At 44.5% G+C, this 13,435-nt stretch overlaps 1 protein-coding gene across 1 annotated transcript in view; it reads left to right on the plus strand.

Moving 5' to 3' along the window:
• The first annotated feature begins 1,464 nt into the window (after window positions 1–1,464).
• The window catches only part of LOC139264071 (collagen alpha-1(IX) chain-like), a 189,610-nt gene continuing 177,639 nt past the window's right edge, over window positions 1,465–13,435 (plus strand). Inside the window, exons 1-2 of the mRNA XM_070880195.1 lie at window positions 1,465–1,496; window positions 13,095–13,274. Of these exons, the coding sequence (XP_070736296.1) occupies window positions 1,465–1,496; window positions 13,095–13,274 (212 nt within the window). The remainder of the gene's footprint in view (window positions 1,497–13,094; window positions 13,275–13,435) is intronic.

The raw sequence follows: 13,435 nt of genomic DNA on the forward strand, positions 1-13,435 counted from the left end.
TGAATGCCAAGCTAAAAAAAAAGTTTCTTAGCATTTGCTCCAGGAATCGATCAAATTTGCAATGTCCTGCAAGGCACCTTAGTTTGGTGGCGTAGCTCGTCATTTCCTGGCTTTCAGAATGTTGACATGTGTAAAATGTGCCATCAGAACGCTCCCCTTCAAATTTAGGTGCTCTTGGACCAGCGTACACAGTTCTTCATACGATTTGGTTGTTGGTTTCACTGGAGCAAGAAGACTCTTCATGAGGCCATAGTTTGTTGTCCCGCAGACGGTGAGGAGGATCGCACTTCGTTTGGCAGCGTTCGTACTCCTTTCCAGCTCATTGGCCATGAAGTATTGGTCGAGTCGCTCCATGAAGGGCTCCCAATCGTCCCCTTCTGAGAATTTCTCCAGGATACCAAGAATTCTCTGCATGGTTCGTTATCTCATCGGCAGTTGTTATGTCTTGAATAAAGCAATGTGACTGAGTACTGTAGACAGGAGTAAGTGTGACCTTAGTCTCTTTATTCTAACTCCAAAGTGTTGGTACAGTGTTGGGAGGCCTGCTTATATACAGTGCTCCCAAGGGATGCTGGGATCCCTTGTGACTCCAACAGATACGCCCTCTGGCGGCGGTAGAATGCGGTTACATAGTGTTGCATACATAACAGATAGTATGCAGGTACAGCAAGTGATCATGAAAGCCAATGGTATCTTGGCCTTTCTTGCAAAGGGAATGGAGTATAAAAGCAGGGAAGTCTTGCTGCAGCTATATGAGGTATTAGTGAGACCACACCTGGAATACTGCGTGCAGTTTTGGTTTCCATATTTACGAAAGGATATACTTGCTTTGGAGGCAGTTCAGAGAAGGTTCACTAGGTTGATTCTAGGGATGAGGGGATTGATTTATGAGGAAAGGTTGAGTAGCTTGGGCCTCTACTCATTGAAATTCAGAAGAATGACAGGTGATTTTATCGAAACGTATAAGATTATGAGGGGCTTGACAAGGTGGATGCAGAGAGGATGTTTCTACTGGTGGGGGGAGACTAGAACTAGAGGGCATTATTTTAGAATAAGGGGCCGCCCATTTAAAACAGAGATGAGTAGAAATTTCTTCTCTCAGACGGTTGTAAATCTGTGGAATTCACTGCCTCAGAGAGCTGTGGAAGCTGGAACATTGAATAAATTTAAGACAGAAATAGACAGTTTCTCAAATGATAAGGGGATAAGGGGTTATGGGTAGCGGGCGGGGAAGTGGAGCTGAGTCCATGATCAGATCAGCCATGATCTTATTGAATGGCGGACCAGGCCCGACGGGCCGTATGGCCTACTCCTACTCCTATTTCTTGTGCTCTTATAATATGGGACTATAATTTGTGAGCTTTACTTTATAGCAATAGAGCAGCACAATTTATTATGATATAGCACCTCTATTTGGATCAGAAATATATTTATTTCAGTATAACCATATCTCTTTTTGACACTATGGATGAGATAGCATTAGAAAAGAGAGAAAGGTAGGTTGTGAGGCTTACTGCTATTTCTGTGCCCCTGCCACAATTTCCCTTCCCCGACACTGCTAGGATTGCATATTGCCTGAAATCCCGGCCTCCCCGGGTCTGTACAGAGTGTGTACGGACCTTGGAAGGCATCGCAAAAGCCGTTTTTCGGTGTGCAATGCGCAGGCGCCGAAAACCGGCTTTTCCGATTGGTCAAGTTCTGGCTTGACAGATCGCATGCATCTCGGCAGCCAGAACATTCGCATGAACAAGATTACGGTATTTGCCCTGCGAATGTCATTAAAACTCTTGCGCCTGGCAAAAGCAGGCGCATAGCCTACTTTTACCAGTGTAAGAGTTTTAAAACATACAAAAACATATAAAAATAAAATTTAAAAAACACATTTTAATGTTAAAAACCCTGCCCACTAAGGTAAGTTTATTTTAAACCATAATTAAAAAAAACTTTTTTAAAAAAATCGGGAAAATATATTTTTTTCTAAGACATTCATTAACTTTAATTTAAATTAATTTTAAATATGCGATTTTTTTTTTTCTATTTTGTATTGGTGTTTTGGTGTTGGGGGGTGTTTCTCAATCATAATAATGATAACTCCTACTAACAGAGTTCCCATTATTATGAATAAGAAAATACTATCTGGATTGGCTGCCCAGTGCTGTGTGGCTCCAGCTCCACCTCTACGTCCGTCCAGAAGTGCACGTGCTCCGAATCGCAGTGAGAGGAGGCCTCGGGACCGTGATTTCTGGTGGGCACAGCAGCAAAAGGTAAATGCGCATCTTTTCTCTAGAATTGAGTAAACGCTCGCAGGATTTCAGGGCCAATATATTTCGGATTCCATCATCTATAGTATTTTGCTTTTATACTATACTGCTAGGATTGCTTTTGGCTGCCCCTTCCATGTCCACTGCATGAAAATTGCAATAGGGAAGTAAGTCCCCAGCAGATTTTCCTAGTGTCTTTCACTGTTACTCCCGTACATGGCCGTGATCCCTGGGAAATGGCAGTGATGGTCCTGAGGTCTGGCTTCCTCTCCCTCCAATCTAACCCTTGCTAATCTACCTGTGTCGGCTGTTCTGTCCCTTTTAAATGTTCAGCTGCCTCTTCTGGTGATGTAGAAGCAGTCCCGCTGAAGTACTACTGTGATTTTGTGGGCTTGGCAATGGAAGGCTCCCTCTTAGTGTGGGTATCCATCAGGCATGATTGATAATGCAGAATCATGAAACTGAGTCAGGATTGTGGCATTGTGGTGAATTTAATTTCAGAATGTGTAAAAGAAATGAGTTCTTTGCATCAATACGACTTTTTAGATTGACTTTAAATTTCTGACTACTAGTGCTGGAAATCTTGAGACTAGCAAGATGCAAGATGTACTAAATTGGAGAGGGTCCTCAGTAATGAAGAGATGAAGCTGCTATGTAGAAGTCAGATCATTCAAATAAAAATGGTATATAAAGGCTTTGGGCTGGATTTTCAGCTTTGATGATTTTGGGCCGGTAATGAAGGCAGGACGGTAAAGTTTGCGCTCGGGAACAGTTTACATAAGAACATAAGAATTAGGAACAGGAGTAGGCCATCTAGCCCCTCGAGCCTGCTCCGCCATTCAACAAGATCATGGCTGATCTGGCCGTCGACTCAGCTCCACTTACCCGCCCGCTCCCCATAACCCTTAATTCCCTTATTGGTTAAAAATCTATCTATCTGTGATTTGAATACATTCAATGAGCTAGCCTCAACTGCTTCCTTGTGCAGAGAATTCCACAGACTCACAAGCCTCTGGGAGAAGAAATTCCTTCTCAACTCGGTTTTAAATTGGCTCCCCCGTATTTTGAGGCTGTGCCCCCTAGTTCTAGTCTCCCCATCCAGTGGAAACAACCTCTCTGCCTCTATCTTGTCTATCCCTTTCATTATTTTAAATGTTTCATAGAAACATAGAAACATAGAAAATAGGTGCAGGAGTAGGCCATTCGGCCCTTCTAGCCTGCACCGCCATTCAATGAGTTCATGGCTGAACATTCAACTTCAGTACCCCATTCCTGCTTTCTCGCCATACCCCTTGATCCCCCTAGCAGTAAGGACCTCATCTAACTCCTTTTTGAATATATTTAGTGAATTGGCCTCAACAACTTTCTGTGGTAGAGAATTCCACAGGTTCACCACTCTCTGGGTGAAGAAGTTCCTCCGCATCTCGGTCCTAAATGGCTTACCCCTTATCCTTGGACTGTGACCCCTGGTTCTGGACTTCCCCAACATTGGGAACATTCTTCCTGCATCTAACCTGTCTAACCCCGTCAGAATTTTATATGTTTCTATGAGGTCCCCTCTCATTCTTCTGAACTCCAGTGAATACAAGCCCAGTTGATCCAGTCTTTCTTGATAGGTCAGTCCCGCCATCCCGGGAATCAGTCTGGTGAACCTTCGCTGCACTCCCTCAATAGCAAGAATGTCCTTCCTCAGGTTAGGAGACCAAAACTGTACACAATACTCCAGGTGTGGCCTCACCAATGCCCTGTACAACTGTAGCAACACCTCCCTGCCCCTGTACTCAAATCCCCTTGCTATGAAGGCCAACATGCCATTTGCTTTCTTAACCGCCTGCTGCACCTGCATGCCAACCTTCAATGACTGATGTACCATGACACCCAGGTCTCTTTGCACCTCCCCTTTTCCTAATCTGTCACCATTCAGATAATAGTCTGTCTCTCTGTTTTTACCACCAAAGTGGATAACCTCACATTTATCCACATTATACTTCATCTGCCATGCATTTGCCCACTCACCTAACCTATCCAAGTCGCTCTGCAGCCTCACAGCATCCTCCTCGCAGCTCACACTGCCACCCAACTTAGTGTCATCCGCAAATTTGGAGATACTACATTTAATCCCCTCATCTAAATCATTAATGTACAGTGTAAACAGCTGGGGCCCCAGCACAGAACCTTGCGGTACCCCACTAGTCACTGCCTGCCATTCTGAAAAGTACCCATTTACTCCTACTCTTTGCTTCCTGTCTGACAACCAGTTCTCAATCCATGTCAGTACACTACCCCCAATCCCATGTGCTCTAACTTTGCACATCAATCTCTTGTGTGGGACCTTGTCGAACGCCTTCTGAAAGTCCAAATATACCACATCAACTGGTTCTCCCTTATCCACTCTACTGGAAACATCCTCAAAAAATTCCAGAAGATTTGTCAAGCATGATTTCCCTTTCACAAATCCATGCTGACTTGGACCTATCATGTCACCTCTTTCCAAATGCACTGCTATGACATCCTTAATAATTGATTCCATCATTTTACCCACTACCGATGTCAGGCTGACCAGTCTATAATTCCCTGTTTTCTCTCTCCCTCCTTTTTTAAAAAGTGGGGTTACATTGGCTACCCTCCACTCCATAGGAACTGATCCAGAGTCAATGGAATGTTGGAAAATGACTGTCAACGCATCCACTATTTCCAAGGCCACCTCCTTAAGTACTCTGGGATGCAGTCCATCAGGCCCTGGGGATTTATCGGCCTTCAATCCCATCAATTTCCCCAACACAATTTCCCGGCTAATAAGGATTTCCCTCAGTTCCTCCTCCTTACTAGACCCCCCGACCCCTTTTATAACCGGAAGGTTGTTCGTGTCCTCCTTCGTGAATACCGAACCAAAGTACTTGTTCAATTGGTCCGCCATTTCTTTGTTCCCCGTTATGACTTCCCCTGATTCTGACTGCAGGGGACCTACATTTGTCTTTACTAACCTTTTTCTCTTTACATATCTATAGAAACTTTTGCAATCCGTCTTAATGTTCCCTGCAAGCTTCTTCTCATACTCCATTTTCCCTGCCCTAATCAAACCCTTTGTCCTCCTCTGCTGAGTTCTAAATTTCTCCCAGTCCCCAGGTTCGCTGCTATTTCTGGCCAATTTGTATGCCACTTCCTTGGCTTTAATACTATCCCTGATTTCCCTTGATAGCCACGGTTGAGCCACCTTCCCTTTTTTATTTCTATGCCAGACAGGAATGTACAATTGTTGTAGTTCATCCATGCGGTCTCTAAATGTCTGCCATTGCCCATCCACAGTCAACCCCTTAAGTATCATTCGCCAATCCATCTCAGCCAATTCACGCCTCATACCTTGAAAGTTAGCCTTCTTTACGTTCTGGACCATGGTCTCTGAATTAACTGTTTCATTCTCCATCCTAATGCAGAATTCCAACATATTATGGTCACTCTTCCCCAAGGGGCCTCGCACAACGAGATTGCTAATTAATCCTTTCTCATTACATAACACCCAGTCTAAGATGGCCTCCCCCCTAGTTGGTTCCTCGACATATTGGTCTAAAAAACCATCCCTTATGCACTCCAGAAAATCCTCCTCCACCGTATTGCTTCCAGTTTGGTTAGCCCAATCTATGTGCATATTAAAGTCACCCATTATAACTGCTGCACCTTTATTGCACGCACCCCTAATTTCCTGTTTGATGCCCTCCCCAACATCACTACTACTGTTTGGAGGTCTGTACACAACTCCCACTAACGTTTTTTGCCCTTTGGTGTTCTGCAGCTCTACCCATATAGATTCCACATCATCCAAGCTAATGTCCTTCCTAACTATTGCCTTAATCTCCTCCTTAACCAGCAATGCTACCCCACCTCCTTTTCCTTTTATTCTATCCTTCCTGAATGTTGAATACCCCTGGATGTTGAGTTCCCAGCCCTGCTCATCCTGGAGCCACGTCTCCGTAATCCCAATCACATCATATTTGTTAACATCTATTTGCACAGTTAATTCATCCACCTTATTGCGGATACTCCTTGCATTAAGATCACCCCTCATCCTTCTAAACTCCAACGAGTAAAGACCCAATCTACTCAATCTATCATCATAAGGTAACCCCCTCATCTCTGGAATCAGCCAAGTGAATCATCTCTGTACCCCCTTCAAAGCTAGTATATCCTTCCTTAAGTAAGGTGACCAAAACTGCACGCAGTACTCCAGGTGCGGCCTCACTAATACCGTGTACAGTTGCAGCAGGACCTCCCTGCTTTTGTACTCCATCCCTCTCACAATGAAGGCCAACATTCCATTCGCCTTCCTGATTACCTGCTGCACCTGCAAACTAACTTTTTGGGATTCATGCACAGGGACCCCCAGGTCCCTCTGCACCGCAGCATATTGTAATTTCTCCCCATTCAAATAATATTCCCTTTTACTGTTTTTTCCCCCAAGGTGGATGACCTCACATTTTCCGACATTGTATTCCATCTGCCAAACCTTAGCCCATTCGCTTAACCTATCTAAATCTCTTTGCAGCCTCTCTGTGTCCTCTACACAACCCACTTTCCCACTAATCTTTGTGTCATCTGCAAATTTTGTTACACTACACTCTGTCCCCTCTTCCAGGTCATCTATGTATATTGTAAACAGTTGTGGTCCCAGCACTGATCCCTGTGGCACACCACTAATCACCGATTTCCAACCTGAAAAGGACCCATTTATCCCGACTCTCTGCTTTCTGTTAGCCAGCCAATTCTCTATCCATGCTAATACATTTCCTCTGACTCCGTGTACCTTTATCTTCTGTAGTAACTTTTTGTGTGGCACCTATCGAATGCCTTTTGGAAATCTAAATACACCACATCCATCGGTACACCTCTATCCACCGTGCTCGTTATATCCTCAAAGAATTCCAGTGAATTAGTTAAACATGATTTCCCCTTCATGAATCCATGTTGCGTCTGTTTGATTGCACTATTCCTATCTAGATGTCCCGCTATTTCTTCCTTAATGATAGCTTCAAGCATTTTCCCCATTACAGAAGTTAAACTAACCGGCCTATAGTTACTTGCCTTTTGTCTGCCCCCTTTTTTAAACAGAGGCGTTACATTAGTTGCTTTCCAATCCACTGGTACCTCCCCAGAGTCCAGAGAATTTTGGTAGATTATAACGAATGCATCTGCTATAACTCCCGCCATCTCTTTTATTACCCTGGGATGCATTTCATCAGGACCAGGGGACTTGTCTACCTTGAGTCCCATTAGCCTGTCCAGCACTACCTCCCTAGTGATAGTGATTACCTCAAGGTCCTCCCTTCCCACATTCCCGTGGCCAGCAATTTTTGGCATGGTTTTTGTGTCTTCCACTGTGAAGACCGAAGCAAAATAATTATTTATGGTCTCAGCCATTTCCAAATTTCCCATTACTAAATTCCCCTTCTCATCTTCTAAAGCACCAACATTTACTTTAGTCACTCTTTTCCGTTTTATATATTGGTAAAAGCTTTTACTATCTGTTTTTATGTTTTGCGCAAGTTTACTTTCGTAATCTATCTTTCCTTTCTTTATTGCTTTCTTAGTCATTCTTTGCTGACTTTGCACCTCGGTAAGTAAAATTGGGCAGCTAGGCCCTGAGTCAGGGGACACAGTGCTAAGGGAGGCATTGTACACTTCTCTTGGGCGCTAGCATGCGAAAATCCTGAGCTAAGGGGTTGGGCCGAGAGCGCTCCGAGATAAGCCTAGAGAGAATATTTTTTTTAAACGCACATAAACATTCCCAAGACATTGCCCACACTACCAAAACATAAATTGCAAATAAAAAAGAAAAACAATCAAACTTACCATAAGAATCCATTACTTACCTCTCCGCAGTCGGTATTGTTGGACCGCCTGATTTCCCAGGTGGTCAGAGCGAGGCGTGCTTTGTGGTGTACGGGTCGGGCTAAAGTCAAAACTCGCACCACTGTCACAACCAGGGGGGTTGCACACTTCCGGGCGGTGCTGCTCCGCGCTGCCGCAAAACCGGCCCTGAGGATCCCTGTAGGGCACTGGAGGCCGACCGCCCGGCCAGAACATTTCTCCACCGCCATTGCTGCTGCTCTGGGCCGAAAAATGGAACACAGAAGAACCGAAAATCCACTCCCTGTACCTTTTGTTTTGATGTCTTGTAATCTGAAGTGTCCAGGATCTCCCACATCCCGCAGGCACTGCCCATCAGAAATTTGTAATTTAGCTTCTCAAATATAATTTTAAGTCAGCTTCTCCTCCAGGCTGAGGCTAAACTCCGCGCTTTCCCAACCTTTCATACTTCTTGCTGCTCTAATACCAGGCTAGTAATCTCAAATTTATACCGTCTTAACTTACTTAATAGCCAAACTGCCACAGGCATCATTAAACTATTACTGGTTCAGTCCAGGCCACAATAAGGTACCAAATAAACAAATAGAAAAGCAAAATACTGCAGATGCTGGAATCTGAAATAAAAACAGAGAATGCTGGAAATCTCAACGGGTCAGGCAGCATCTGTGGAGAGAAAAACAAAGTTAATGTTTCGGGTCGCTTGATCCGTTGAGATTTTTACCAAATAAACAAAGTTCAAACAGTTCCTTGTAATGATCAGCTAAAATGAAAAAAAAAGAATTTGTATCGCGCCTTTCACGACCACCGGACATTTCAAAGTACTTTATAGTCAATTAAGTACTTTTGAGTGTAGTCACTATTGTAATGTCGGAAACACGGCAGCTAATTTGCACACAGCAAGCTCCCGCAAACAGCAATGTGATAATGACCAGATAATCTGTCTTTTAGATGTTGATTGAGGGATAAATATTGGCCAGGCCACCGTGGATAACTCCCCTGCTCTTCTTTGACAAAATGCCATGGGATCTTTTACGTCTACCTGATAAAGCAGATGGGGCCTCGGTTTAACGTCTCATCCGAAAGACAGCACCTCTGACAGTGCAGCACTTCCTCAGTACAGCCCTGGAGTGTCAGCCTAGATTTTTGTACTCAAGTTTCTGGAGTGGGACTTGAACCCACACCTTCTGTTTGAGGTGAGAGTGCTACCAACTGAAACATTGCTGACACTGAAGCAAATGAAAGTCAGTACCTTTGCCGTATTGTTCCCAATGAGACAAAGCTTCATACTCAACTGATCTTTCACACTTAATTGTCTCACTGCTTCAACATTGCTCTATTTCTCTCCGCCCGCTTTCTTTTTCTTTTTTTTTATTGTCTCTTCCTTACTGAATCTCTGACCGAAATTTTGCCAAGGCAGGTCCGGTGCGGATGGTGTCCGTGGCAGTTCACAACCTCGCTGCTGGCTTCATCCCGCTGCTGAAAATGAACTTGCTTTTATAGGGGCCTATTAAGCCCACCCAGCGCATTACCCGGCCCAATTAGAGGGAGAGGGTCTGGTGATGTCATTCATGGTGCGTTTTCAGCTGGGATCCTTAAAAGGACCCTGGCCATATTACATTTGAAGTTTAACCTAACAAAGTGGGTGTTGAATCTTTACTTTACAATAATATAATAAAAGTTATGCATGAGTGACAAAGAAATATTTAAATAATATTGTCATTAAGTAATATGAAATCTACAAATACGATCAAGAACATAATGAAAAATGTATATTAATTGGGACATTATTAGAGCTTTAGTCACAAATCTATAGACTTTGTATCAATAACTGGTACAACTAAAAGATGTGTGTGTATCGGTAATATATAAAGTTAAGCAGATTTTAAATGTAATTGTAAAGTGGTGGATTTACAATTTTACGCAAGTTCAGCAGAAGAGCTGCGTAATCCCTGACAGTGCAAATGGTGCTTACAATGTGTTTCTGAGATTTCTGCAGCTCTTCCCTTGAAGTTAACAATGGACAAGTGAGAAAACCTCTGCAGGAATTCACCCTAAAGTCTCAGACTGAAAATTAAATTAGTTCTTTTCAAGGACTGAAAGCAAATTGAACCAGTGGAATGAGTGATGAGAATAAAATGGTTATGGTTGATGACTTGATTTAATGTGTAACTGGACAATCACAGAATGCTGTGAGAAAAACCCGACCAGAAACAACACAAAAATGTATTTAAATGGTATATGTCATTTTTTTTATGGTGCAGATCAATTCACTGCACTGTTGAGTTGGAAGGCAACAGCCAAGAATCGCCAGTGAAAATGTATTTCCCTCACCATCCAGGGTAGGAGGGGAGCCTTCAACACTCACATCACTTCAAGAATTTCTGAATTAACATTTACCAGTAGTTTTTCCAAGTAGAACAGAATCTCCATCAATCTGTTAGCTGATGTAATCAACATGTTTTTATTTTGGTTTGTTTTTCCCGCTGTCAAATAATTAGCTGGAGCAATGGCCATGGAACTCACGCCTCAGGTTGACAGATGTGGTTCCCGAGCTACGTAAATCCCGTGGCCATGCAGGGAAATTTTAAAAGTAAATGGAAAAAAGACTCAAGTCCCTGTAAACTTCCAGATAATCATCTCAATTGGATTGCCCCACCGCTGCCGGTTAGGCCAGCTGTCAAAAATAACAACCTTCCCACCCAACCCGCCACCGATCTCGCCTACTACCACCCTGGAAAATTCAGCCCTCTGTTCTTATACATTCTCTATGTTTAACATTGTTAATGTTTTTGCCGATAATTTATTCATTATGCTATAGAGAGAGCTAAACGATTCCACAATCAACGGATCAGATCAAAGCTCTCCAGTCCCGCCACATTCAGTTGTGAATAATGCTGGACAATTAAACAACTAATGGGAGGAGGAGGCTCCATGAATATCCCCACCCTCAATGAAGTGTTTGCAACTATAAGAACATAAGAACATAAAAAATAGGAACAGGAGTAGGCCATACTGTTATATATGTATTTACTCTGAACAGCCACCAGAGGGCTCATCCCCTGGAGTCCTAAGGGATCCCATAATCCCTTGGGAGGTTTCACAGGTTGGAGAGGCACTCTGGAGACCTGCAATAAAAGATTAAGGTCACACATTACTTTGAGCTCACAGTGTTCAATCTGACTCTTTCTCCATACACTACAACTGGCGACGAGATACAGATAGTGAACCCAAAGATGCAGAGAACAGTGGGCATCCTGGAGAAATTCTCGGAGGGAGATGATTGGAAAACTTTTGTGGAGTGACTCGACCAATATTTCGTGGGCAACGAGCTAGATTGGGAACAGAGCGCTGCCAAATGAGGGAGATCCTCCTCACCGTCTGTGGGGCACCAACGTATGGCCTCATGAAGAATTTGCTCACTCTAGTGAAACCCACGGAGAAATCATACGACGATTTGTGCACACTGGTCCAAGAGCATTTGAACCCGAAGGAAAGTGTTCTGATGGCGAGGTACCGGTTCTACACCTACAAAAGGTCTGAAGGCCAGGAAGTGGCGAGTTATGTCGCCGAGCTAAGACGCCTTGCAGGACATTGTGAATTTGAAGGACATTTGGAGCACATGCTCAGAGACTTTTTCGTACTTGACATTGGCCACAAAACCATACTTCGCAAACTTTTGACTGTAGAGACCCCAACCTTGAGTAAGGCCATAGCGATAGCCCAGGCGTTCATTGCCACCAGTGGCAATACGAAGCAAATCTCTCAGCACACAAGTGCTGCTACAAGTACTGTGAACAAAGTGATGCTGTTTTCGAATTGTAACGTACAGGGGAGTTCACACATACCTGCAGCTACACGTCCGCAGATGTCTGAGTCCACCATCAAGGGTGATGAATGCAAGGCCATTAACACCTTGTTGGCGCTGCAGGGGTGATCATCATTTCCATTCATGCTGATTCAAAGAGTACATTTGCATGGGCTGTGGAACAATGGGACACCTCCAACGAGTGTGCAGGTGAGCTGCAAAGCCTGTTAAACCTGCAAACCACCATGTTGCAGAGGAAGACAGATCCACGGAGGATCACAATGAACCAGAGCCTCAGATCGAGGAGGCAAATATACATGGAGCGCACACATTCATCACAAATTAACCCCCGATAAAGATGAATGTTGAACTAAATGGACTCCCGGTGTCAATGGAGCTGGACATGGGCGCAAGCCAGTCCATCATGGGCAAAAAGACTTTCAAAAGGTTGTGGTGCAACAAGTCCTCAAGGCCAGTCTTAACTCCAGTTCGCACGAAACTAAGAACTTACACGAAAGAACTCATTCCTGTAATCGGCAGTGCTACCGTAAAGGTCTCCTACGATGGAGCGATGCACAAGCTACCACTCTGGGTGGTACCGGGCGATGGTTCCACACTGCTCGGCAGGAGCTGGCTGGGAAAGATACGCAGGAACTGGGACGATGTCCGAGTGCTATCGCCTGATGACGACACTTTGTGTGCCCAGGTCTTAAACAAATTTACTTTGCTGTTCGAACCAGGCATCGGGAAATCCCAAGGAGCAAAAGTGCAGATCCACCTAATTCCAGGGTGCGACCCATCCATCACAAGGCGAGAGCAGTACCGTACATGATGAGAGAAAGAGTAGAGATCGAGCTAGACTGGCTGCAAAAAGAGGGCATCATTTCCCCAATCGAGTTCAACGAGTGGGCCAGTCCTATGGTTCCAGTGCTCAAGTGAGACGGCACCGTCAGAATCTGTGGCGATTACAAAGTAACTATCAGTCATTTCTCCCTGCAGGACCAATGCTCACTACCAAAGGCCAACGACCTTTTTGCAACGCTGGCGGGAGGAAAGACGTTCACGAAGCTGGATCTGACTTCAGCCTACATGACGCAGCAACTGGAGGAATCATTGAAGGTCCTTACCTGCAACAACACGCATAAAGGTCTTTTTGTTTATAACAGATGCCCGTTTGGAATCCGACCTGCGACGGCGATATTCCAGAGAAACATGGAAAGCTTACTGAAGTCGGAATCGCACAACATGGTCTTCCAGGACAGCACCTTGGTCACCGGTCGGAACACAGTCGAGCATCTGCAGAACCTGGAGGAGGTTCTTAGTCGACTCAACTGCGTGGGGCTCAGGTTAAAACGCTCGAAGTGTGATTTCCTGGCGCCTGAAATGGAGTTCCTGTGAAGGCGGATTGCGGCGGATGGCATCAGGCCCACCAATGCGAAGACAGAGGCAATCGAGAATGCACCGAGGCCACAGAACGTGATGGAGCTGCGGTCGTTTCTGGGACTCC

Source organism: Pristiophorus japonicus, chromosome 1 (assembly GCF_044704955.1).
Source record: "Pristiophorus japonicus isolate sPriJap1 chromosome 1, sPriJap1.hap1, whole genome shotgun sequence".
In the NCBI taxonomy this organism is placed as follows: domain Eukaryota; kingdom Metazoa; phylum Chordata; class Chondrichthyes; family Pristiophoridae; genus Pristiophorus; species Pristiophorus japonicus.